Source organism: Myodes glareolus, chromosome X (genome assembly GCF_982192425.1).
Source record: "Myodes glareolus chromosome X, mMyoGla1.1, whole genome shotgun sequence".
NCBI classification, from domain to species: domain Eukaryota; kingdom Metazoa; phylum Chordata; class Mammalia; order Rodentia; family Cricetidae; genus Myodes; species Myodes glareolus.
In genome coordinates this window covers 133,825,308-133,851,442 of record NC_142053.1, presented here as the reverse complement: position 1 = coordinate 133,851,442, position 26,135 = coordinate 133,825,308, and the positions used below count along the sequence as shown (strand labels likewise).

Genomic DNA, 26,135 nt, shown 5'->3' with positions numbered 1-26,135 from the left:
TCAAATGAGCAAACAAGAGTAATAGTTTTCTTTATAGAGAACCTGCATATCGCTGGGAGGAAGTCACAGTTAATTGGCACTGTGTTGTGCGTAGATGGCTAAGGTGAAAACTCGCTATGGCATCAATTAGTCCCAAGAGATTAGGATATCATGTTAAGGGACATGCTAGAAGGAACAAGTGCTTATTGAACATTTACTTTGTGCTCAACACTGTCCTAGGCAATTTTTTATATCTTATCGTACTTGCCTGTTATCATTGGCACAGGGACTCACTCAGAGAGTTGAGGTAGCTTGTCTGCATCACACAGCTAATTAAAGGCACTTGGATTCATCTTTAGTTATGTCTGACACGCAGTCTCCCAGCCTTACCTTCTTATCTACAGATATCTAGTGCCCAGGACACCATTGGAAGTCCAGAATCTGGACTGTAGCCAGTTTGAGACTGTAAGCATGAAGCGCTGCATTGTCTAAACCTGTCACTTCTTATGTCTCCCTTCGTTTGTTTCTGCCTGTAGACACTCCGTGGTGCTCCCCCATCAAGGTGAAGTATGGGGATGTGTACTGCAGGGCCCCTCCGGGGGGATACTACAAAACGGCCTTGGGGACCAGGTGTGACATTCGCTGCAGGAAGGGCTACGAGCTTCAGGGCTCTTCCCAGTTGATCTGCCAGTCAAACAAGCGCTGGTCGGATAAGGTCATCTGCAAACGTAAGTAGACCAGACCTGTGATGAGTCTCCCGGGGCAAAGCTGTTTGACTATGATATGAAGCTTTTCACAGAGGGAGTTTTCAAGCCAGTTGATTTCTCTTTTATAGCAGAGGGGTGTGTGCATCTTTTTGAGGAAGGGTACGGTGCCCTTTGTGGTGGCGGGGGGGGGGGGGGGGGAGAGGAATGGACAAGAGACTTTTCCCAGTACAGGTTACTTGTTCAGTAAATATAGGATTTCAAAGAGTCGCTGGCGATTTAGAAGCAAATAAGACACTTCAAGGGCTTGTCAGAATACCACAGAGGTAACTGGGTAGAAGTGGAAGCCATGTCCTAGGTACAAGGAAGACCCTAAACCAGGGGCCCCTGATAATAGATTAAATAAAAGAAAATCGATGAGGGAGTGGGTCTGGGAAGAAGCTGATGTATTGCAGGGGCAATGTCTTAAAGCTGCTCTGTATAGTTCCTGACTTGCTGGCTAACTCTGGAGGCAGGCAGACTACCTTCAAGACAAGTCCTCCCATATTAAAGCTGTGAATGGTACAGCATTGGGAAGCCAGTTTGGGACTTTATTATGCAAAGTTGCCATGCCTTATTGATTGCCCAATGTTTTCCAAGTCTTTAACATGCATTCAAGTTTTTTCACAGTATATGATAGACATGATTGGGGAAACTACAGCTCAGGACTGTAGTCACGTGGCTCAGAATGTGTAGATGATGTAACTGGGTCTGTGTAGTATACACTTAGCAATCTTTCTCCAGGTTTCCCTGTATCCTGTTCCTAGTTCCTGGTATCTTCCCCCACTTCTGAATGCCTTATCATTGGTTTTCTTTTTTTGCCTGTTTGTTTTTGTGTTACCCTAGAACTAGGATGTGAGCCTATGCCCGGCAAATGCTGGGCAAATCTGCTACTCAGCTTTATTCCTAGCATTATAACGGACGAACGAACTAATGAACCAACTAACTAACTAACTAAAACCCTTCTTATTTTGGGGTAGGATCTCACCAACTTGAAAGGCTGATGGAATCTCAGTTTGTAGCCCAGCCCAAGCTTTGAACTTGCCATTTTCCTGCCTGTGTCCTAAGTAGCTGGGATGGAAGGCCTGTGTCACCAGACACAGCCACGTTTGTCCACACTTCTGCTGTCTTCAGAGAAAGAAGAAAACCTCTTGTAGAAAACTCTTCCTTACTGCTGCTTTTCTACCCGCTTCTTATTTGTTTATCTGGTTGTGTAGTTATTTATTGTAGTCTAGGATGTCCTGCGTTAGTTTCCTGAATCTCCTTCACCAGTGTGAACTACCAGCCAGCTTTTATTTTATTTTATTTTATTTTATTTTATTTTATTTTATTTTATTTTACGTTTACAAGGGAAAGGCTCTCCCACGGCAGTTCTGTCCAATAATAGAGTAACAAATGGCGGTTCCAGGTGTGGGGGGTTGAATGGGAACTGGCAGCTTCCCCCAGGGTACCCCTGAAGGAGCAAGCTGAGGCTGACTCTGCTATCCAGCACCCCTTGTTGGCGCTCTCCTCATCATTCTCCTGTTATCTGACTTTTTCACTGGTCTCCCCTGACAACAGTCTCTTCCAAAAGTAATAGCATGCAAATCCTTCTCTCAGGGTTTGCTTCTGGGGAATTCAGTCTAAGACCTAGTTACAGCTGGGATACTAAAGCCACCTACTGTGATATGAAACCTCATGTCTTCTGTATGACACATAAGGAGCCATTGTTTAATGCCACGTGTTATAATGCAGCAAACTGTTCACTGCATGCTTTCAGAGTGTCTAGGTTCTGAACTTGTGGTCAAAAACTAAGAAACATTGAATACTCAATTCTTTTCTTTTCAGAAAAGCGATGCCCTACCCTTGCCATGCCAGCAAATGGAGGGTTTAAGTGTGTCGACGGTGCCTACTTTAACTCTCGCTGTGAGTACTATTGCTCACCAGGATATACACTGAAAGGGGAGCGGACAGTCACGTGTATGGACACCAAGACCTGGAGTGGCCCACCAGCCTCCTGTGTGGGTAAGTAAACGTCACAGACCTCAGAAGCCACATCTTGGGAGAGGGGCGGTGGGTCTTTGTTGGTATAGTATACATTAAGGGAAACAATTTAAATAGTCAGCATTGCATTCAGTAGTGTCTCAGTGCCTAGGCCCAGCCTAGACACCTGGCCTCTGTCTTAGCTGACTTCAAGACAGCCTGCTTTAGGCTGACTGTTGTCAGTGCCTAGGTCTGCTGTCGTCACCCTGGGAACTAATGAGAAACTGGAACTCTCTTGAATTGAAAATTCTGGAGGTAGGGCCAAAGAGCACTTTGCATTTTCAGAGACCCTCTAGGGAGTTTCAAGTATTCAAATAGAAGGCCCCTAAACTCATGTACTGCCTCGCAAGTTTTCAGTGCCTGGGAATTTTCTGGGAACCTTGAGAAAAATGCAGATTTGAACGCAGTCGGTCTTGGGAGTCAGGCTTGGGGGAATTCATCCTGTAAGAGAAGGTTTATGAACATTGGAAAAGCAGACATTTGGGGTCAGACAATTTTTTCTGTGATCCTTTACTCTTTGTACCATGTGATATCTGACAGTGCTCTTGGATTTTAACCCAGTAAGCACTTAAAGACAATGTCTCCATGCCCTGGCCCCAACCTAATCGTGGCTATGAGAAATGTCTCTAGAGATATTTTCAGTGGCTCTGGGGAAGAAAAATTACCCCTCCATTGACAACCACATGCCTAGGGGCAGTGGGTTCTCACCATAGCTACCTGTAATTGCCAGCTGGGTACCTTCCGTGACCTGCCTTAGAGATTCTGATTCAATTAACATGACATAAAGGCAGTTGGAAGAGGTCAATAGGGTTCTAAAATCAGCTCAGGTGACATTCCTGCTGGTGAGCTAGGCTCACTCTCTGAAAGCAGCATTAGAAATCCCCAAGGAAAATGCAAATTCCCTGCCCAGCTGAGATAGGCAGGCTTAGAAAGTCCAGGTTGTGCCCAATAATCTGCTTCTCTAAAAGCCAGCAAAGGTAATTCCATTGTGAGCCAAAGTTAGAAAACCTGCTTTAGGAATTCAAATTTAGGAAGGAGTTTAAAATCTTTATACTCAAAAATACTGTTCTTAGATAGGCTGTATCAACCCCAGGAGAAAGACCAAGGAACGTAGAATCATGAAATGGTCACAGATGTAGAAAACCAAAATACATCTTTGGATTCTGGTGCTTCTTTAGACATTGAGACAGCCAATTCTAGGGCAGTGTTTTCTTCAAGTGACTGCCACTGGAGCCCAAGTCTCTGAAGTGCTGGTATTGTACTGAAGTTCCTCTTGAAGTCCTTGAGAACCACTGTCACAGAGGATCATTCATTCCTAAACTGTGGGAGCTGCCAGACTCTGCCATAGGAGAACATCAAAACAAAACCCCACATTGTTTTTAAGTGGATTTTGTTAATTCTTTGAGATTTTCATACAATGTTCTTTGAACACATTCACCCCAACTTCTCCTCACTCCCCACTTTTCTGTGAACGAGGGCTGAGCATAGGCTAGAAGAGCAACAGTGAAGTGGTAGTGTGGGTCACAACTCTACACTCCCATGTTATTGACACCGTGATGGATGAGAAGGGAGAGCAGCCAATAATCATTGAAGGTGCTACCAGAAATATAATGGCTCCTACTGCCTTCCTGCCCTCTATCTCATGTCAGTGAGACCTGTGTGGCACCCAGCCGGCAAAAGAATCTACACAGCTATTGTTTTAAGATGTAGTGGTGGTCCCAAAGGGGACAATATGACAAAGCTGAGTGCCACCAAAGTATTTGGCGGACACACCTTTCTCTGAAGATGTGGCGTCTCCACTGCTGGGAAGTCCTCCTTGGTGAGGACAGACAGAATGTGCTGGCAGTGGTGGTGGTGAGATCTGGACATGCACATTACTAAGCCCATGTGTTCAGAGCAGAAGAGCACCTCACAGATGCTGCCTTTGGTATATATCTTCTTGTGCTTTGCTGTGTGCAAACTAGCCCTTGAAAACAAACCAAAGGAAATCAGTCAAATCTCTGTTCCCTTGTATTGGAAGGAGCAGAGGTCACGGTGTGGGAGAGGAGAAGCCCAAAGCTCTTTCTGCTAAGCAAGCTTTGGCAAGCACTCTGGGGACATATTGTTCAGATTTCCAGATTGTGCACAACAATGGAAAGAAAATGCTGATTGTTCTCAAAAAGCAGCAAGCATGTCTAAAGCCAGCCCAGATGGCCCTGGAACTTGCCCAGAGGGAGAGGGAAGGAAGTAAGAAATGAACCCCAATTTCAGGCAATTTATCTTACCGTTTGCTGAGACAAGTTTCAAGTGTATTGGAGAAATGAAAATGTATATGCAACTCAATGGGAATGGGAAGTGGGGTACAGGGTACCCAAGAGCTTGGAGCTCCAAGGTGAATGAAAAGGACAGACAGAGTTAGCAGGCAGTGCTTTCTGTGCCTTCAGAGACAGACAACCTGGAGTTTGTCCCCAGTGAATTTTGCTCCAATGCTATCATTTACTTCTTTGGCTTTATTAATAAGTTGCTTGTGTGCTGGCAGGAACAGGCTTCCTTGAGCATAACTCAGAGCCTCAGCCTATTTTAGGAACTGACACATGGAGCTTGAGTTGTTCCCAGGTTTCCACACAACCTTCAACAGCACATTTTGGCCCAAACTGTGCTGAGAAAGCTAACCCAGTTCTCCTACAAACTGGGAGGGAATGGGAAGGCTGGGCCGTCTTTGACTCCAAGGTGGCCAGTTCTGCGGTCTGGCTCATTTGTAAGTGCCACAAGTCAGAATTCATTCTCTGCCTCAGACTAACATCAAGCTCAGTTCTTTACGAAATGAATAGGGTCATGTAGGTGGAGAGAAAGCATACTGTAAGCTGCAGGGGGGGGTGTATGAAGATGTTAAGAAGCCCTTTCCTCCATCCGCTAAAACTACCTTGTGTGCAGAGATATTTTAATTTTTGTCATTTTTTTATTTATTTGGTTCCATAGAACAATGGACAGTAAGAGTAAACACAAATCCTCACTTAGAGATCTCATTTTAAGTAGACGTATCTCTCTGCTATGGACCAAAACATTTTCCTCCTCCAAAACAAGAAAAAAAAAATACAGTTTTAAAAACTTGGATGAAGAAAAATTAGCAGATGCCTTTTGTCATGAAGAGAATACTCATTTTGTTGCTTTAACAAAGAACAATATACAAACAGCTTGGTTGCTAAAATTCCTCTTTCTTTTTTATGACTTCTGCAGAGTAGAGTAGACAGTGATTCAATAATGTAAGTTAAAACCTGGAATAAAGCTGGGCAGTGTTGGTGCATACCTTTAATCCCAGCACTCGGGAGGCAAAGGCAGGTGGATCTCTGTGAGTTCGAGGCCAGCCTGGTCTATAAGAGCTGGTTCCAGGACAGGTTCTAAAGCTACAGGGAAACCCTGTCTCGAAAAACCAATAATAATAATAATAAAATAAAATTTAAAAAACCTGGAATAAAATATATCTTTGAGAAATAAGATACAGAAATTGATGGCAAACATTTTGCCATCTGATGATTTAGTTTAACCAGTGGCCCATGGGGATATTTGTTGGGCTTCAAGTCATTATTCCATTGCTACAAATATCAGCAGGGGTAGGAATAAATGAACCAGTACATTGTTAAAGATTATTTTATATGATTTTTCCCCAGGCTGGTAAATACACATACCATCAGGAATCTAATTCCAGTTTTACTACCACTTGGTTGATGGAAATACTGGTCCCATTTTTGTCTCACATGATTTACCACTGCAACTGAACAGGCTGACTTTTAGTGTGTGGCCTTCTCTAATAGAAATTTTGAGTTTTTAGTCGGGCACCTTTGGTTGTGGAGCTTGCGCATTGCTCCCCTTCTTGTTTCTCTCTCTCTCTCTCTCTCTCTCTCTCTCTCTCTCTCTCTCTCTCTCTCTCTCTCTCTCTCTCTCTCTCTCTCTCTCTCTTTGGAAAGTTCCTTGAAATCTTGTAGTGCCAAAGAAATGGAACCACTTTCCAGAGGCATCCACAGGGATTGTCCTCTGGCTGGAGAAAGAAAAACAATTGGGCAAGTTTTCAAAGACAAGTTTTGTTCTGTCCTTGGCGGTCATTTGCTTCATGTGCCCGGGGAAATAGATGTTTCTGGCCTCCGTCATCACTTTCAAATTCCTTTAAAAAGTATACTTGTATTCGCAATACAATTGTTTAGTTTCCACCTTTCCTCCCTTCAGCCCCTTTCAGTACCTTCCCTCCAGTTCTCAAACTCTTAGATTTGTCTCCCTCGTCGTTGTGTGCATCAGACTACCTGGAACACAGTGGTTTTAGACTGCTAAATTATTGACCAAAGAGATACTGTCGGTTGGAAGTTTGGGCAGCGTTCTATGCAAAAGGCTGCTTTTTGTGATCCATTGTGGCTCAGGTGATAATGATTAAGGGCCTGCATGATCCAAGATGAGCCTCCTGCACATGTAAAGCAATTAGACTCAGGAAAGCTATATTGACTAGACTCTGACTGGATCTCCATCTTCTCCCTCCCCTCTTTTCTTACCACCCGCTGTGATCTAAAGCTGTTTGAATTGCTTTACGTGACAACTGCCTCCAAGCTAGGGAAATCTGAAGGTGCCAGACTCTGCCACAACAGCCTAAGTCTGAAACTGACAAAGGATCTTTCAGTTTATTGTTAGTTGTTGACCAAGACATTGTCTCAGTGACTCTTCCTTGTTTCACACACACGTTCAAGATTCCTGGGTAAATAGTTCTGCTGCCAACGTTGGCCCAGCACAGTGTATCTGATTATTGCATTTTCTACTCAGAAATGAAAGTGGAATATAGAGAAGGGACATGATTTGTCAAATATCTCCAGTGAATGAGACAGAATACAAAGAACAAGAGTCTCACAGAGGCTTGAGGATTTCCACACAATAACTGACATTGCAGACATTTGGACTTCAAGGGGATTAGTAACTATGTCTCTATAGTAACATTCTCCGTTTCATTCATGGAAATGTATCATAACTATTAGAAGCTATGGTGGCCATGAGTAACTGGGGAACAATAAGCTTAGCTCTCCCGAGCACCAGCATCCACAGGCTGATCTTATCAACTGACAGAGAGGACAGTTGTTTAAGGAGGCTTTAGAATCCAGTCTTTCTGATGCTCTTTTGGGATTTATAGGGAAGCTGTGGTAAACAATCTCATAGAATACACATAGAAAGGTTGGAATCAAACACCAGGTCACCAATAACAACAGCAACACACACACACACACACATACACAGAGGGAGGGAGGGAGAGAGAGAGAGAGAGAGAGAGAGAGAGAGAGAGAGAGAGAGAGAGAGGAGCATTTGAGTTCTTAGAAAACTTTAAAAATATGGAATGGTGTATTAAAATACCAAAACACAAGGAACTTCCAAAAGAGAGGACCCACTTTCCAGTTTACAAACGGGAAACGCCAGTAGCATTATTTTGTTGCTGAGTATTTAACATTAGGTGTGAAAATTTAATGAACTGATGCAAAGAGAGCTCTTAGGCTGGGGTGGGCAGGTACATGGGGTTCAGAAAATATTGCTTCCTATATGGTATTCCTTATATTTGTTTCATGTTTAGAGAAGTCCTCCTTCTGAACAACTAGGCCACTTTTTACTGGTCATTGTTAGGCAGACACAAGCTGTCTTTGGGAAGCTCTGAGACTCTCCCCCCACCTCTCCTGGATCACTCACTTTGGGAGTGAGCTTGCATTGTCAGCTCACCTAGTTGACACAAGAAAACAGAGAGTGTATCATCCACATTTAGTTTACCTGATGCAGAGACTAAGAATCTCTCTTCACTCATAAATAGTGTGACTTTTACATAGAAATCAGTAACTCATCTGTTAGGTATGGAATCCCTGGTTGCTGGATTCCTCCACCACTGATGTAATAAGCCAAATCAGACAGAATTAATAAATCCAGATTTAATAAACAGAGCAATGCAAAGCAGAGCACTCCTGGGTGGCCCTCCGGAAGGCAGGGGATAGAACATGAGGACACATATGGCACATCTATGGGCAGGGTTTTAAATAGCCGGTTGATGTGGTCCCTGGTATCTCTGGGAGAGGAGCTGCCAATGGCGGACTTTCTGAGGGGAGGGCTTTCTGAGAGGGCAGGGTCTGGGGAGAAAGACATGGGGCTTCCACCTAATCACCATCCTCAAACTCTCTTCTTTTGCTTTACCTTCTCTGTAAGCATATTTTCTAGAAAGCAATTGCTGACTCTCTCTGACAAGTGGACAGCAGACATTCAACACTTACCTGATTCACCCAAAATGTTGACATGCTCACCTGAATTACTAAAGCATGTCTTCTATTAACTAGAATAGTAACAAAAAATTATTTTTAAGAACTCAGTGAGTCACAAATGGATACTTCAGGTAGATTTAACTGTATTCCATATCATCGTGACAAATACACATTATTTTATTCTTAAGGCATAGCTTTCATATTTTAATGTCACTGGAGCTAAGGTGCATCTTATAGTTTATCGTGACTTATGTTCAATGAAATATGATATTTATTCAGCTTAAGATCTGTGTGATAAGGCTGCAAATTCACAGTCCATTGAAGCATAACCTAGAAGAAAAGCAAATTTAGATAGATAAAGGTAAAACTATTTGAAAAACCATTCAGTATTCATTATTTCTTACACTACATAAAATGAGGAATCTTGTAAGAGGCGGGGGAAAGTGTGTGAAGGGTTTTACTTGATGCATCCAGTTTCTGAGAGATGTGATTCAGTAGCAGAAAGGACATTAAATTTTTACCTAAGTTGTAATAGCATTTAGGCAATTACTGGCTGGTTTGTAAAACGATGCAAAGTGGGCTGCCATATGCTGTCTTTAAATACATTCTCTACCTGCTTGACATCAGGAGAACTGATAAACCTCCAAATTTCCCCTTTGTGCCTTTACTTCAGTTTTGATTACAGGCAACACAATCCAATGTAGAATTTGTTATGGTTTTCGTCTCTTTAAGAGTCAAGCCACGGCCCCTCCCTGCCTCCACCATCTTAGGTCACTTACTGTCCTCTCTTAGGCCACGCCCGTCTCCCCGCTTCCCCCCTTCTCTCTCTCTTTCTCCCCCCTCTCTGCCCCCTTTTCCCTTTCCCCTCCATAACCCCCTGAATAAATATTCAACCTCACTCTACATGTTGTGTCTATCCATGTCTCTGTCTCCTGCCCGCCCACCATGCGTCTCCCTGCCCAGGACCAACAACCGCTCCAGGGATCTTGCAGGGACCAGCGGCCATCTCTGTCTGGGATGGGTTGTTCCCAGAGCCCACTGCCTGCCACCACATGGCCCCCGCTGCAAGCCGCTCATGGATGGTCCCGGGAGAGCAGCTTGCTGCGGGGCGGGCTGGTTGCCAGTCCTGCCATGAGGCAAGCAGGTGCAGGCAGAGGGTAAAAGGAAGGCACATGGGCAGATACATCGTACAGAATAGAATTGGATATTTATTAGTTAAAGGAGAGAGTTGGAGGGAAGAGGGAGAAGAGAAGAAGTGGAGGAAAGGGACAGAGAAGAGGGGAAGCGGGGAGACGCGCATGTCCCAAGAGAGGACAGTAAGTGATCTAAGATGGTGGAGGCAGGGAGGGGCCTCCGGGAGTGGGTGTGGCTTGTCTCTTAAAGAGACGAAAACCATAACATTTCCAGCTCTTTATTATAATAAAAAGCAGGAGATTAGACACCACTGTTTAACGGAATTGGGGCAGCGAATTCTCAAGACTGCTTCCGGCTTATTTGTGGGCATCATCTTTGGGGGGTGTGAACCCTGAGAAGGCTGGGTGCTGGCCATACCCTGGCATAGCTGGTCTCTTTGCTCCCAACCGGTGTCTGTGGCCTGGAAATGTCTGGTGTCTCTTATCCTGTTTAAGGTATTGGCAGAACAAAGAACAAAGTTAAATTAAGGAAAAAAAAATTTTAGGACCAGGGAATTGAGGGGGATGTAACTGATCTGTTTAAGGTGGATTTTTTAATTGGGCTCCCTGGAACTCACAAGAACTCCTTGGGTTTGTGAAAACAGAAGTTTTAGGCACATAATGACTGTGGCATGTTTTTGTATAATGAAAAGTATTTTTAAGACTATGAAAGGCAGCATAAGAGAGAAATTTGATTTGAAATTTATTTGGTGAGGTAACCTGGCAAAACCTCTCAGCTATCAAACTGTCAGAGATCTTTGAGAAGGATAAGATTTTATTTGAGTTACTGATTAAAAAAATGACAGGGAATTTACTTGGTTGGCACCCAGAGCTACTCTTTTTTGGGTCCTCTGTGGTCGCTGAAGGTTCCACTTGACCTTTGCTGTTTAGCGCCAGGCCTGCCAGGCTCCAGAAGACCCTGTGGGCTAAGAAATCTGTAGGAAGACAGGCCTACCTTGACCTGAGTAGCTAGGCTGTTGATTCCAGTGATTATGTCCATGTCTGAAGGTCTTTAGTTTAGGTGAAAGACAGTTTTGCCCAATGGTCAGTGCTCGGCAGTCAAAGTGAACTGCAGATGGACGTTGTTCTGTGTCTTCTGTCTTCTTTGGAGGGAATAAGAGTGCTGCTGCTAGGAGCCAACCTGTCTCTTTTTGTTATGAAAAGTTTTTTAATAATTAAATATTTAAATGTCATATTCCCCAGATCTTTGAGCAGTTGAGAGCTGTTTTTAGGTATAGCTGCAGTATAGGATCTGTCTGGAAGGTTGGGTCTGAGCTTGACTGTACTGGCTCTTAACAGGTAAGATTTACACTTGTAAAAAGGCAGAAGGAAGGAAAAAACTGCTTGTAATATAAGGTTAATGGCAGAACTGACGATGGTGGATAACAGATTAATATATTTTAAGAAACTTAAAGGTACATACCAGTTTAAAATATGAGATTTTAACTTTGTGGTCTGAAATGAGATGTAATGAACAATTATTATACACAGAAAGAGTGAACAGGAATTGGGCAACGTAGATGCTTTTGATGGGCCCTATCAAAGGCATGCCACTGCGCAAAACACATGTAACAGAGTTAACAAGAGGAATTTAGTGAAAATCAGGGGACAAGGCAGGATATACATAAGTAAAAGTGGGAGAGCTTGGTCACCTGACCTGGCTCTCAGCCAAGATGGCAGTACGGTCACCCATGTAATAAAGTTAACACTGGAGAACCCGGCAGGTAAAACTTCAGTAAAGATGGTGGAATTTGGTCACCTGACCTGGCCCTCAGTCAAGATGGCAATAAAGTCACCTGATCCCAGTCAAAATGGCAGCAGCCACATGTTGTATGAAAAAAGTCGCAATTTTTGAGCTGTAAGGATTTTAAGATTAATGAGAGGGACCTAAAGGCATGATCTGCCCTGTTGCTGAGCTGCCATGTCATACCATAAGCCGCAGAGAAGGGGCAAAAGGCTAGAACCAAAAAAAAAATACACCATGCCATGGCTGGAATTGAAAAGCCGGCTGGAATTTTAAAAGCCGGGGAGCCGCCATGGGTGGTTGCTATCCAGAGCCAGAATCGTTAAAACCTGTGAAGCAGTGGCACCCAAGGCCTATATCGGAATGTCTTCCGGAGAAATATAGGCAGGATGCAAATTGGTGTGGCAGTTACGATGAGAGGAGAAAAAAAAAAGGAAAGAGAAGAAATGGGGAAAAAAGATAAGGAACTAGGGGACCCCGGGTTTCCAGTCGAACACACTGTACGAGAAGTGTGCAGTACTAACGCACGGGTGGACTGACCGGGGTCAGTCCAAACACGATTCCGGTAAAGGAAGGCAACCATAGCAGAACGGGGAGACTCGCTGATTGAAGCTTGATTGACGCCGGGAAGGCGGTGGTGGGAATGGAAAAAGAACCTGGTTCAGGATCCTGACCCTGGGATGAGTTTTGGGCAGGAGTGCCTATCCAAGTTGCACACGGCACCAATTTTATGAATTTTTTGCTTGTGGCGGGTCCTGGGAGTGCAGCTTGCAGCAGGGCGGGATGGTCGCCAGTCCTGCCACGCAGCAAGGGGGTGCAGGTGGAGGGTAAAAGGAAAGCACATGGGCAGACACATCGTACTGAATAGAATTGGATATTTATTACTTAAAGGAGAGAGAGTGTGGGGGAAGAAGGAGAAGAGAAAAAGAGGAGGAAAGGGACAGAGAAGAGGGGAAGCAGGGAGACATGCATGCCCCAAGAGAGGACAGTAAGTGATCTAAGATGGTGGCATCAGGGAGGGGCCGCCAGAAGTGGGCGTGGCTTGTCTCTTAAAGAGGAAAAAAACCATAACAGAATTAACATCTCATTTTTTTCCAGTCCTCATTATCAACCCATCTTGATAGCAAGGGAGTGGAGTAACTTAAATAAGGCACATAAACCCTGTGAGCCTCAGTGTGGACATATATAAACTGAGAGAGGTATCTCTATTACGCAGCCATAACATTCAAGTTTGCCTTATCCAGAACAGTCTTGTTCTCTGCCTCCTGATAGTTGTAAATTTTGGTGAAATAAGCACCCCAATACACTGTAAATGCTGATAAATTTTTAGCATCAAATTCACTTTCACCTCAAATTAAAATGACACCCTTGGATAAGGTTGGCACTCTTAAAAGTTTTATTGCGTTGAGTTGAATCAAAGTAGGTTATAGTGTTGGTACCTCTGCTTAGCCTACTACAACACTGTCTTTAAATCAGGGCAGGCTCGCTAAAACTGAATGACTTCTGGCTTTAGCTGAATAACTGTGCTGGTGCCAAGTCTAGTGTGCAGAGTTAGGATGTATGCACCCAGCACATGTAGCAATGGGAGAGAATGGCAGGTCTGTTTTTGTGTGGGTGAGTCCTAAAAGGCCTTTAAAACTCAGCAAGAGAGAAAGGGCAGGGTGAAAAGAGAGAGAAATCCAGAGTGAGCAATCTCTTTGGAAATGGCCAGTGTCTAGAGGTCTTGGTTTGTCAGACTTTGAGTGGTGACCACCAGTTCAACAAATTATTTCTTGACTGCATTATGTTTTCAAGATATGGAACCTCCGAGAATCAAGTGCCCAAGTGTGAAAGAACGTATTGCTGAACCAAATAAGCTGACAGTCCGGGTGTCCTGGGAAACCCCAGAGGGAAGAGATACAGCAGATGGCATTCTTACTGAGTAAGTTGAACATGACACTTGGCAGCTGGAATTCTCTCTCTTTCTCTCTCTCTCTCTCTCTCTCTCTCTCTCTCTCTCTCTCTCTCTCTCTCTTTTCCTTGTATGTTATAGGAAAGCATGAGTGTTGAACTATATTACAAGTCTATGTTGTCTCTTAGGAAATGTTCTGTCATTTCCTAAATGTGAGACATTCACTACCCAAAGTGGAGTGTATCTATGCTGTTCTACTTATGTTTAAGATCTGGTCACTCTGATCACCATCTAACATGCTATATAGTTTATTTGTAAATAAAAGCATAAAATATATAGCATTTATAGATTTTTATTATCTGTCTTTACTACAATACATTCAGAACCTTAGTGCCAAGGGCAAGAACTGTACCTGGCACATAGTTAGCACTCAGTTAATATTTATTGGTGGAAGACAGGACGAAAAGTAGAGAGGGTAGAGGGAAGTAAGAAAGAGGGTGAATAAAGGGGCAAGAAGGCCGTGGTTAATTCAGGGATCTACTCACTCCCATTGGCTATAGAAAGGGCTCCTTCTCATGTCCCCATGCCTTCCTAAGCCCTCATACCCATTTGGAAGACTTCTGTGCCTCCCATGCTAAGCCAAATGCTGTGCTCCTTGTTATTCTGTGGTTACAGTTTGATGCAGAACTTTTCTATTTCTTGTCTGTTGCCTGTTCCTGTTTCCAAACTTTTCATTCTTGCTTTTAAACTTTTGAGCATGTCAAACACTTAGAAAAGCTTGTGATCTAAGTGAAGCTGTCCTCTGACCTCTTTCCTGCCTCAAGCCGGCTTTTCTGGGCCACAACATTCATAGTTTGATGTCCGGCTAAGCAATGGGTAGTCACGATTAGTGAAGGTCGGTCACATGTTGTTCTAATGTACTACTTAGACATGTACCCTGACAGTATGTCCCTGGAGACCCCTACTGTATTATGTCAGTATGCTCATCTATGCATTAAAGTTTATCACTCAGTTAGCCCTCCTGGGAGAGTTTCCATATATGGACAATAGGATGCTTCTGACTTATGTCATTTTGGGCCATTAGGCAGGAGCAGAATTTCTAGAATCTTGTCATTCCTACAGGGCTCAAGACAGAGCATTTTTGTGCACAATTTTTAGCAATAATGTAACATTCACAAGTAATAGATATTGTCTCTTATTCATAGCAGGATATTTTATTTCCATGTTCTAATAATCCCCAGCATATCTTCTTCTTTAAACAACAGGATTAGGTTTTTTTCAAGTGTAATTTCTCAAAGATAAAGTTTGATTATTAAAAACATTTACTCTTGATATATATGCAGATCATAAAATCCCTAGGAGAAACTTTATGGAATTGAGTTTAAAAATAAGTCATATGAAAAAAGCAACTAACTATACACACATAAAGTGCGTATACATTATACTATATATACTGTGGTAGTCTATATAGTCTATACTATATGCATATGTGCATACATAAAATAAATTTAAAAATCACTTCAGAATTGGCATAATTTGGGGTTGGGCACTCTTTATCCTTAACTTGTTACTACAGTCTTGCACAGTGCCTGACTCAGTTTCTGGCATATAACCAGTTCTTAGCTTTCTGCAACAGTTGAAGTCTTGTACAACAAATTCAAAATGTAAAATATCAGATCACCATGGGACCTCTTTTGTCTAAAAGTTCTGACATAGGTGTTTCTTTTGAGTCCCTTTGATGACCCCTGTTATTTTCATGATGAAATAGTCTCAGAGAGATTAGCAATCACCCCTACTTGAAAGATTATCTGGTTTATCTGAATTTACATTTGCTAAGGCATCTAAAGTCAAAAGTGACACCTCTGAGTGGTGGGATGTCTGATACTTTCTAAAGACTCCTTAGTTCACATGCCTTGTAAGTGTGTCCCACCTATGTGTAAAGCTTTCCTCAGTGGTGACAACGATTATTTCATATGACTATTATCAGCAAATATCACCACTCCTAGGGGACACAGTGAATAGGTGAGTTTTCCATACGTTGAAAACTAACCGAAAGCTGTCAGTTGATTGTGTTTTACCAACTGACGTTGCTCTCAAATAGCTAAGACGACAGATGTTATAGTCACATATGCATTCTTGGTCAAGTTCCTTAGCCTTTTGTCACCGTGGTTTCCTTTCCTGCAAAATGGAGAATTTTACTTACCTAATAGGAGTTCTATGAGTATTCAATTGAATCATAGATAATAAACCATACCCGACACATGTAAGATTTATAAGGTAGACAATAAAAATTTACTTTTACTAACATAGTATTAGGAGAGTCAAGGATTCACAGAGAATTTATCATTTGCTCAGAAAGGTCTTCACTGACCCAGATGGAAAAAGCAAAAGAACATTCTAGTACCTATTGCAGGCCTAAATTGCCAAATGGTCAACTAAACTGTACTCTGAAAGAATTTTCCTCATAAAGTATTGTGTTGTCTGCCCAGCAAGGAAGACGTGAAGGCTCAGTTCCCCAATCCCCCGTTCTATCCTTTAGCAACAAACAAACGAAGGAACAAAAGTGTGAATCTTAGCTAAGATCCAATTGGTCCTGTGAAGCAGACTCCAGACTCAACAGCCGCTATTTAGGTACAGAAGCATAATCCTGGGTATTTCTGCTTTCTTCCTTAAGTGTTATTCTAAAAGGCCTCCCTCCAGGCTCGAATTTTCCAGAAGGAGACCACAAGATTGAATACACAGTCCATGACAGAGCTGAGAACAAGGGCACCTGCAAGTTTCGAGTGAAAGTAAGAGGTGAGCCCGTTGCTTCCTGTGACTGTTAAAGGAAGGGGCCAGGCCCCCAAGCCAGACTGTTCTGCATGCCCCCTTGTAGCACAGCTACTGCCAGCTTTGCCTTAGGCTTTGGTGATGCTGATGGAAGCATCTCATCTTACCACCGGGGCCAGGATGGGTGGGTTATGTAGGAAATGGGACTAGCTTCACAGGAGCCCACCACCGTCTGTCGAAGAAGACTACCCCTTAGTAATGTTTCTGTCTCTGAGCTGATATCTCCAGTACCTGCGATAAATAACCAGAGTGCTTAGGAGTCCCCTCTTTTGGTCTGTCTGAGAAAATTGTTTTTGAAAACTTCGTGTTTCAAGATTTGGACAGGTAGTATCATTTACTATTCGGGGCTCGGGCTCCTCATGTATAACATGAGGTGGCTAATGCCGCTATCTATCTCAAGAATGCCATTGGTATGGGTGGTGACCATAATGGGGCATTAGATAATAGTCTTCCTTGCCCCCCACTCATTTCATTAGTTGCATAACTTCATGAGAAACCTCACCTTCTCTGGTTACTTTAAGGAAGGAGGCCTCGGGACTAAGGCTATTCTGGGTTTGTGTCCCCTACAGTCAGACGCTGCGGCAAACTCAATGCCCCAGACAATGGTTACATGAAGTGTTCCAGTGACGGTGACAACTACGGGGCCACCTGTGAATTCTCCTGTATCGGTGGCTATGAACTTCAGGGTAGTCCCGCCAGGGTATGCCAATCCAATCTGGCCTGGTCTGGCACGGAACCCAGCTGTGCAGGTATGTGTGCAGTTCTTGCTCCAGGTAGCATGAGAAGCTGACGTCCCCTGATTCCAGGGCAGGAAAAAGCAGCTTCATTTCCCACACGTTCGAAAGTTCAGCGTCAGCTCTGCTCATCTGAGCAGGTGAGAAACCCATGCTGCAGCTCATCTCACCTGTCTCCTTGTCTTGCCTTTGTCTGTTCTCTGGTTCCCCACTTCACATCTTCTAAGAAATAACCCGGAGGCCAGAACTCAGGGCAAGCCTTTAGTGACATTAAGCCAATAGACTGTTTACTTACTTTACAGCTGGAGGATCGAGTTTTCAATGCTAGCTGTGTTTAGACAGTATAATTCCCGCGTTGCATCATTGGCTTGAACGCCATATATATATATATATATATATATATATATATATATATATATATATATATATATATATATATATATCTTGGGCATTTGAAATCCTTCCTCCTGTGTAAAATGAGGAAAATCATACCTCTCTTAAATGTGATCATCTACTGAATGTTGTAATAGAACAGTTCCTGGTACACGGTCAGCCTTCAAAATGTACCAGTGTTCCCCCCACCCCGAGACAGACAAGGTTTCTCTGTGTAACAGCCCTAGCTGTCTGGGAACTAGCTCTGTAAACCAGACTGGCCTCAGAGTCACTGAGGTCCGCCTGCCTCCGCCTCCCGAGTGCTGGGATTGAAGGCGTGCATGACCACCACCTGGCATGCCAGTCAGTCTTACTGATGAACAGCAGTTGGGCTGAGAGTGTGAAATCTAGACTAACTTTTTTTGTATGCTTCCCATTGTCTGAATCCCTGGTATCTCCTCCTTTTCCCCTCCTTTAACTCCCCATTCAGAGCAGGTGGATGAAGCTCTTCTATTTAATATATTAAAACAGAAAAGTCTCAGGTTTCTCAGAGAAGAACTTAATGCCCATTTTTTGTGACACTGAGGCCTGGAGCATATTGTCAAATAATCTCATAAATCTATATAGCTGCTAACAGTATATGGGCATGAAGTACTTGAAATAAATCCAAATTCAGGTATGTGGTCAGTGTAAAATATACACCGATTTAAAAAGTCTTAGCACAATAAAGCATATAAAGCACCCCTACCTTTTTGTATTGGTGACATGTTGAAATATTTGAATATATTGGGTTGACATATAAAACTCTTGTCACATTTATTTGCACATTTCTAATGAAGCTATTAGAAAAATTTAAATTGAACACTTATGTAAATTCTATTTATATTGACCAGACTGTCCTAGATTGTGAGCTCTAAAGGTGATGTTAGAGATAAGAACTGTGTCTCATTCAGAGCAATAGTCCAGAAGTCGACACATAACTATCACTCAGTGTAGTTGACCAGATGAAAATTGTAATGAAAAATGATTTTAAAGCTAACCTTGTTTGAAATATTAGCACCAAGTTCATACAACCTACCTAGAGTGTTCTCATTTTTCTCTTGTAATTTCTTTTTCAGGGCCAGACTGTTTGCTGCTTTGTGTACTGAGCCAATCATTTAGGGCTGTTTGTCATTGATCAGTTTCCATGGAAGAACTATAATTAAACTTGGCTCATGTTCTCCATGGCCATATCAAAAGAACAATGAATTTCTGTTAGACTAAGGCACTGAGTTTAATGTGATGTGTTACAGCAACAAGAGAAAGCTAGGGCGCCTCGTCTGTCTGTTCCTGGTGTTTCAGGAACTCACTTCTCAAATCAACTGCTTAAATTTGAATTCTCATCTCAGGGTCTACTTAGGGTTTTTTTTGTGTGTGTGTCTGGCTAAGCTAAGCCAGAACTTACGGGGTGAACTTATGTGACCATTTCTGATTACAGCGATGAATGTCAATGTCGGTGTCAGAACAGCAGCTGCACTTCTGGATCAGTTTTACGAGAAAAGGAGACTTCTCATTGTGTCCACACCCACAGCTCGAAACCTTCTCTACAGACTGCAGCTGGGGATGCTGCAGGTGAGGCCTTGTGGCAAAGCTAAGGTGGGAGGGAGACCTCTAACAGGAAGAAGACCAGCAGTTCACTAAAAGCAAAGGCCAGACTCAATGCCTAATCCATTTAGGGCAAGTTTAAGGGACCAGCACTTTAGAGACAGTCATTCATTTCTGGTGCTGGTGTATAACCTTATTAACATTGACTCCCCAGAGTTAACCCAATCATTCTCCAACCATCGAGGTTTGTCTGTCTTTGCTAATAAGCTTAATTGACATGCTGTCCAGGCCCAGCCAAAGAACAATTGGCTTTGCTGATCCTGTCCAGCACATTCATAGACTGGAGGTGATCAATCAGTTATCTTCCCGATAGACTGACTAAGGAGATAAAAAGCATCCGAGAGCCTCTAGGCACCATACCCCTCCCTGGGAATTTCCCCTACTCTACTGAAAGTGAATTTTGCTGCTACTCAATGAGACACTCAACATGTTGGGGGAAGGTAGAAACTGCAAGGATCATACTAGAAGTTTCCTGCTTTTGTCTTGAGGTTGGTCAACTTCACCAAATGCTAAAGAAGCAGGATCTGCTGCACTTCCTTTCTAGGATCTCTCATTCATTAATTCTTCTTAGAACGATCTTGGTTTAATCAAAGGCAGCAGTTTACTACTCATATCAGTGTAAATGCAATGACTAGTAAGTCTTTCTCCCACTATTTTTTACCATCTGAACAGGTCACCCACGAACTGTGAAGAGCCACATGAAATGTTTGGGTTACCTTGATAAGAACCAAATTCACTAAATCTGTATCATAAATTCCTCTTACCCTACCTGCTATTGTATACCTACCTCTGTCTTAATTAGGGTTACTAGGGCTATGTTGGAGTACCGTGACAAAAAGCAACTTAGATAGCAATGGTTGATTTGGCTTACACTTCCACATTCATAGTCCATCACTGAGGGAAGTCAGGACAGGAATTCAAGCAGGACAGGAGCCTGGAGGCAGGAGCTGATGTAGAAGTCATAGAGGGGTGCTGCTTACTGACTTCCTCCTCATGATTTGCTCAGCCTACTTTCTTATACAGCCTACACCACCACCAGCCCAAGAAGGGCACCACTCACAATAGGCTGGGCCCTCCCCCATCAATCACTAATTAAGAAAACTACAGGCTTGCATACTGTCCACTCTTATGAAATAATTTCCATAGTTGAGGTTTCCTCCTCTCAGATGACATTAGCTTTTTGTCAAGTTGACATAAAACTAGCCAGCACAACCTCCTTGCTCCTCATAAAATGCAAATGTATATACTTACCTGGTATTATGGTCCTCGGCATAGCAGCATGGCTTGGCCACACATGTCTTGAGCCCTTATCTCTGAAAAAATGAATAAACCCATAAACTCACATTTTTTCTGTATCAGTAAACCTTGGCTCATGACCAAATTTGGCCTATTGTTAGCCCTCAACCTTAGCCAATTCCTGTTCCCTCAGGCCCCAGTTAAACTCCTGATTAACTAGTTGGCTATGGCATTTTGGATCTAGATATTCTTATATTTTTCTTCTTACCAACACATTCATATTTATCTTCCAGGACGTGGTTGACTTAGTAATAATTGTATTGCTTCATATAGTACTGTTGAAAAAGTTCAGGATTTAAAACTTCCCTTTCCCATTCAATCAGATTCATCGTATTTGTCTTCTGTTAAGTTTTTGGTTTTGCTTGTCACTGCTACTCCTTGTGAAACCTCCTAACGTGTAGTTGACTGAGCCACATCCGCTACAAATTTCTCCTTGTTTCCTTGGGGTTTGGGTATGGGGAGCATAGGGCAGCAGTGTGTGGAGGATGGGTAATTAGTGAAGAAAGGGGAACTCTGAAAAACCTTCTTAATTCCTTATAAGAATGAGAATAGAAACTTCCGGGTGGGGATGGGGTAGTGTCTTGGATGAGTTTTAGGAAATTTGACTCATGTAAAGTCTCACCATGTCTAGAAGTACCTTAGAGTAATCTTTGTGTTTAGGATTTCAAAATCCCATTGCCCGGCTGTTTTGTATAATTCCACTAGGAAGATACTTAGATTTTCTAGGCACCAGATTAGACTTAGTTTTTCAACTGTTTTCAGAACAATTTGGAATGGGCAAAGAAGCACCCACAAGACCATTGCTGGGGTGCCAGTCTGCAGTTCCTTAGTTATACTCACACCTCCTCTATTGCTTCCACCCCCAGCAAGCACAGTGTGGCCTGGATCTTCGACATGTCACAGTGGTGGAGCTGGTGGGAGTGTTTCCGACCCTCATCGGCAGGATCAGAGCAAAGATTATGCCTCCAGCTCTAGCTCTGCAGCTCAGGTAAGGAGCTGTTCTCTCTTTAAATGTCATTCCCTGTGAATACACTTGGATCAACCATAGATGCTCTTGTACCCGCTCAGGTTCCCTGATTTTTTTCTATTCAGTATTTGATTCAGGCAACCTTCAGTGTTTAATTACTTTATTCTGGGAGTATTATAATCATGCTAATTGACGTGTTTCTGCATGTTCAACTGAATTATGCAGTGGAAAATTGCTAATGTTTTCTTCTTTCTCCTCCAACCAAGCATCATATTCTCTCTCTCTCTCTCTCTCTCTCTCTCTCTCTCTCTCTCTCTCTACTTTCTATTTTCTCTCTATACTATCTTTTGCATTAACTTCTGAAACACACACATTCTTTCAGTTTTCTGAAAATGAGGAAGAAAGAAAAGAAAAGTAAGTAACGGTATTAGTAAGGTTCTTGTTGTTATATCAAAATACCAGAGGCAAGCAACTCCTACAGTTGTTTCTTTTGCTCATAATTCTAGTGGCTACAATCAGAGATGGGGAAACTCTATTGCTTTGAGTCTCTAGTGAAGGTCACCTCTCATGAAGGGAACACATGGTCATGTAAGTTACTTATATCAAGGGCCAGGAGATAGAGAGACAAAGAGACCAGGGTTTCATAATCCATTTTGAGGAGAGGCCTCCAAATATCCCAAAATCCTCATGGTAGACCTTGCTTCTCAAAGTGTCTGCCATGTCCCACTAGTGCCACCTAAGTAAGTCTAAGATGGCATGGTGGGCCTGTCTGTAACTCCAGCCTTAGAAGACAGAGACAGGGATCTCTGGAGCAAGCTGGCTATCTAGATTAGCCTTGTCAGTGAGCTCTGAGTTCAACTGAGAGCTCTCAGTTTGATGAATAAGATGGAGAGCCATTGAGTCAGTCTCCTGATGCCAACCTTGGGCTACCACACCCACATCCATACATATGTACATGTACCTGCACATATATGATATATGCATACCACATACATGCAAGCACAAACACAGACACATATATACCACAAACACATTCATACATAAAAATACAATTTGTTGCAGTTTTTAAAATTACTTTCTTACAATAATAGGTGGTAGACACAGATACACACATACATGATAAATGCATACACAACAATAATAAATTCTTGGTGTAATTTAAACTGTTAAATGAAGAACAGAGTAGACAGGAACCAAAATGGACATCACCTTAATAATCATATTATTTTCAGACTTGAAAATAGTTATTTCAAATATTTTCACCCTGGAAGGTGAGCCAGGAAGAGTTTCTTCCAATCTGATAACAGTCATCTTGTAGTTCAGAAATTCTAAGAACCTCACCCTCAAACCAAGCTCACAATCCATGAGGTACTTTACCACCCACCTCTGAGATGTCTGTGGTCTCTCAGATCCAGTGGGACCCACTTGTGTTGCTGTTGATGATGTGACCACTTCTCCTTTCCCACAGCGGTTGCCCCCCCCCTTTTTGTTAATATTCTGTGTTAATCAAGGTACAAGAGTCACATGAAGAATGTGTGCAATAGGCACGGGGAGGTTGCCATTTGGGCCTCAGAACTGTTCTAAAACCACGTGGAGCAGTGTTTCATCCAGCTATCTTTCCTCGAGGGTCCAGTCATGGCATCACTTGGCATTTTTCTCCTTCTATCCCTGCTTAGTTTCTCACTCCTCTACTTTCCCGGAACCCTCTTGTGCTTGAACTTACCTCGGATACTTTGACTGTGGGGTGCCTGGTGGAGGCAGTATAGTCATCTTCCTTTGGATTTCTAGTCAATAGATATGGATTAGCAAGTCAGTTTTCCACTGGGGAAAATACTAATTATTTCCTCATTTCATGAAACTGCATTTTGAGAAGTGCAGTCAGTTTATATTTTATGCAATAATATCTTTATTAATTTTTCAAGTTAGCATAAAAAATGAATGGGTTTAATTAAGGCATTTTCATGCATGTATATTATTATGTTTTCTTCTAATTCATCCCCTATCTCTGACTGGCCTACACATCTCACTACTTTTTCTTTATACAATTTTAAAAGATCTTGGAACCATTCATAAGGGGAAAAATTCATTTTAAATTCATATGGCAGAGTTTGTTCTGCCTGTTTCATTTCAGCTGGAACAAAAGCAAGAGAGGAGATTGGGTGGCCTTGTTATTTCACTGGGCTCAGCTGTCTGCTTTCTTTCCTCTTGACTTTCTCATTTCAACTTGCTGGTATTGATATAAAACATCTACATAAATGAAATGCATATGTTGAAAAAATACCACACATTTGAAACCATGCCAGAATACTTTTAAAACTTATTTGTGGTACTAATTACAGTCAAATAGATAGGAATGTCTGGGTGTAGCCCAGACAGTTCTAATTTAACTCCTGAAATAGTCATCGCTATCATTTTTTTGAATGTTACTTTAATCAAGTGTACCTTGCTCAGGCTTTTCAACCTTGGCCCTTTGGACACTTGAGGCTGAGTTTGCTGTTTAGAAAGCTGGCCTGTATTGTAGGATAAATATAGCAGTATGTCTTACACTTATCAATTAGATACCAGTAGTCGCTAACTCCCTTCTTAGGGCAACCAAAAGTGTGTTTAGACATGGGCAAATGTTCTCCGAGTGGTCAAATACCCTTGATGGATAATCATCACTGTTATTGCTCTGACATTGCTGCTCCCCAAAATCTAACCTTGTTCTACATGCTATGTAGCAACTTTGGATTATAGTACCATAGTCTGAGATCTTTCAGGCCCCAATAATCTAAAGCAGAATTTCTCAACTTTTCTTCTGAATACCAATTATCTGGAAATAGTACTAATAAAACAGATTCTAATTTGTTAGGTATAAGGTCAGACGTGAACAAGTTCTTTCTGAACCAGTTTTCAAGTGATGCTATGAGTTCCAGGTCCATAGTTTGAGTGGCGGGGGCCTAAAAATGATTCATTCCTTCATTGCATCAAGGCATCAAACATTTCTCTGAAAAGTATTACCAGAGGGATCTGGTTGCTCCCTAGAAGTCTTGGAGGTCAGGGTTTAACACAGCCAAGTCTTCTTTTTTATTTATTCCAGACTGTTGCTTCGAATCCCACTCTACTCCTTCAGCATGGTGCTAGTGGATAAGCATGGAACGGACAAAGAACGCTATGTCTCCCTAGTGACACCCATGGCTCTCTTCAACCTCATTGACACTTTCCCCTTGAGAAAAGAAGAGATGATCCTACAAGCTGAGATGGGCCAGACTTGCAATACCTGATGTGATGTTACATTCTTGGTGGTTCTTCATCTCTTTTTACGTAGTGCTGTGGCTTACGTAGTGAGTGCCCTTTACCTGGGAAGGCCTTAAAAATATCCTTGATGTACAGATTTTCATTTGTAATTTTTAAAGTCTATTTTATTATGTGCTTTCTTTGCCCTTAAAAATTGGCACAATGTTTTTTAACCTTGAAATGTTTCAAAGTATATGAATATATTTACTCTAACTCTCCCTTTAGTCTGTTATTAGAAACTACAATCACACAATGCTCTCAGCGTATTATTCATTGTGAAGCATACTTTTCTTTCCTTTTATTGTTTATATAAGACTTTTGTTAATAAAATATTTTGAAGCAAACTTACTAAAATTCATTTTTTTTAAAAAAAATCAAGCACCAAGCTTATGTGCTTCATGTGCTTAGTAGTTTGAAGTTTTAAACTGCCATTATTTGTTTATTTTAAGAAAGGGAAACTGTAGTCCTGGCAAGGGGCCAAGTGAAGTGGAAAAGAGCTAAGACCCCAAGTGACAGAATAGAAAATTAATATAATAATCCAAAAACCAAAGCACAAACCCCTGACCTCTTGCAGTTAATGATGTGAGAGCTTAAAGCTAGAGAAAATGTTGACTCCCCTGATTGCATTTCCCCATGTAACAATGTACTTCCCTTATATGAGGAACTCTAAGTAATCCAGAGCTGATTTAAAGCATACAGGAAGATGCACCTATGTTATAGGCAACCATAATGAAATTCTATATAAACAGCTCAATACCCACAGATTGTGTTATGCTTGAATGTCCTGGAACCATTATTCACTTCTGGAGTCTGAATGTGAAGGTAAAACATTGTGGATCTCAGTGATTGTTGATGGATGGAGCTTCAAACAAATGAATCTGTCAGTCATACAGACACTGGAGTCAGGTTGAAGTTTAGGAGTGGAAAAGTACTGTCTCAGAATTCTGAGAACTGTCTTCAAAGGCTCCTCATTTCCTTCTACTCTCAGTAAGAGATCTTGTCAGAGATATTTGAAGTATGTCCTCCTCAGTGGACATGCTAACAACAGTAGAGAAATATCACAGAGCGTCACTACGAGACAAGGAACTACAGAAAACTAATGGCCGCTGCGAGAAGGAGAATTAGCTTCTCTCAGGGATGATCCCTCTAATGGGTTACCCAAATCAAAGTGGTCAGCCAGAAACCATATAACATGAGCTACACTAAAGGGACTCAGTAGGT

At 42.2% G+C, this 26,135-nt stretch overlaps 1 protein-coding gene across 2 annotated transcripts in view; it reads left to right on the top strand.

Moving 5' to 3' along the window:
- Srpx (sushi repeat containing protein X-linked) overlaps nucleotides 1–25,258 on the top strand; it is a 74,134-nt gene extending 48,876 nt beyond the window's left edge. For both annotated transcript variants that reach the window (XM_087902758.1, XM_087902757.1), the window contains 8 exons: nucleotides 516–707; nucleotides 2,550–2,726; nucleotides 13,700–13,826; nucleotides 16,471–16,592; nucleotides 17,195–17,374; nucleotides 19,209–19,342; nucleotides 21,538–21,659; nucleotides 24,718–25,258. In XM_087902758.1, the coding sequence (XP_087758884.1) occupies nucleotides 516–707; nucleotides 2,550–2,726; nucleotides 13,700–13,826; nucleotides 16,471–16,592; nucleotides 17,195–17,374; nucleotides 19,209–19,342; nucleotides 21,538–21,659; nucleotides 24,718–24,901 (1,238 nt within the window). In that variant the 3' untranslated portion in view covers nucleotides 24,902–25,258. The remainder of the gene's footprint in view (nucleotides 1–515; nucleotides 708–2,549; nucleotides 2,727–13,699; nucleotides 13,827–16,470; nucleotides 16,593–17,194; nucleotides 17,375–19,208; nucleotides 19,343–21,537; nucleotides 21,660–24,717) is intronic.
- The last annotated feature ends 877 nt before the right edge of the window (nucleotides 25,259–26,135 follow it).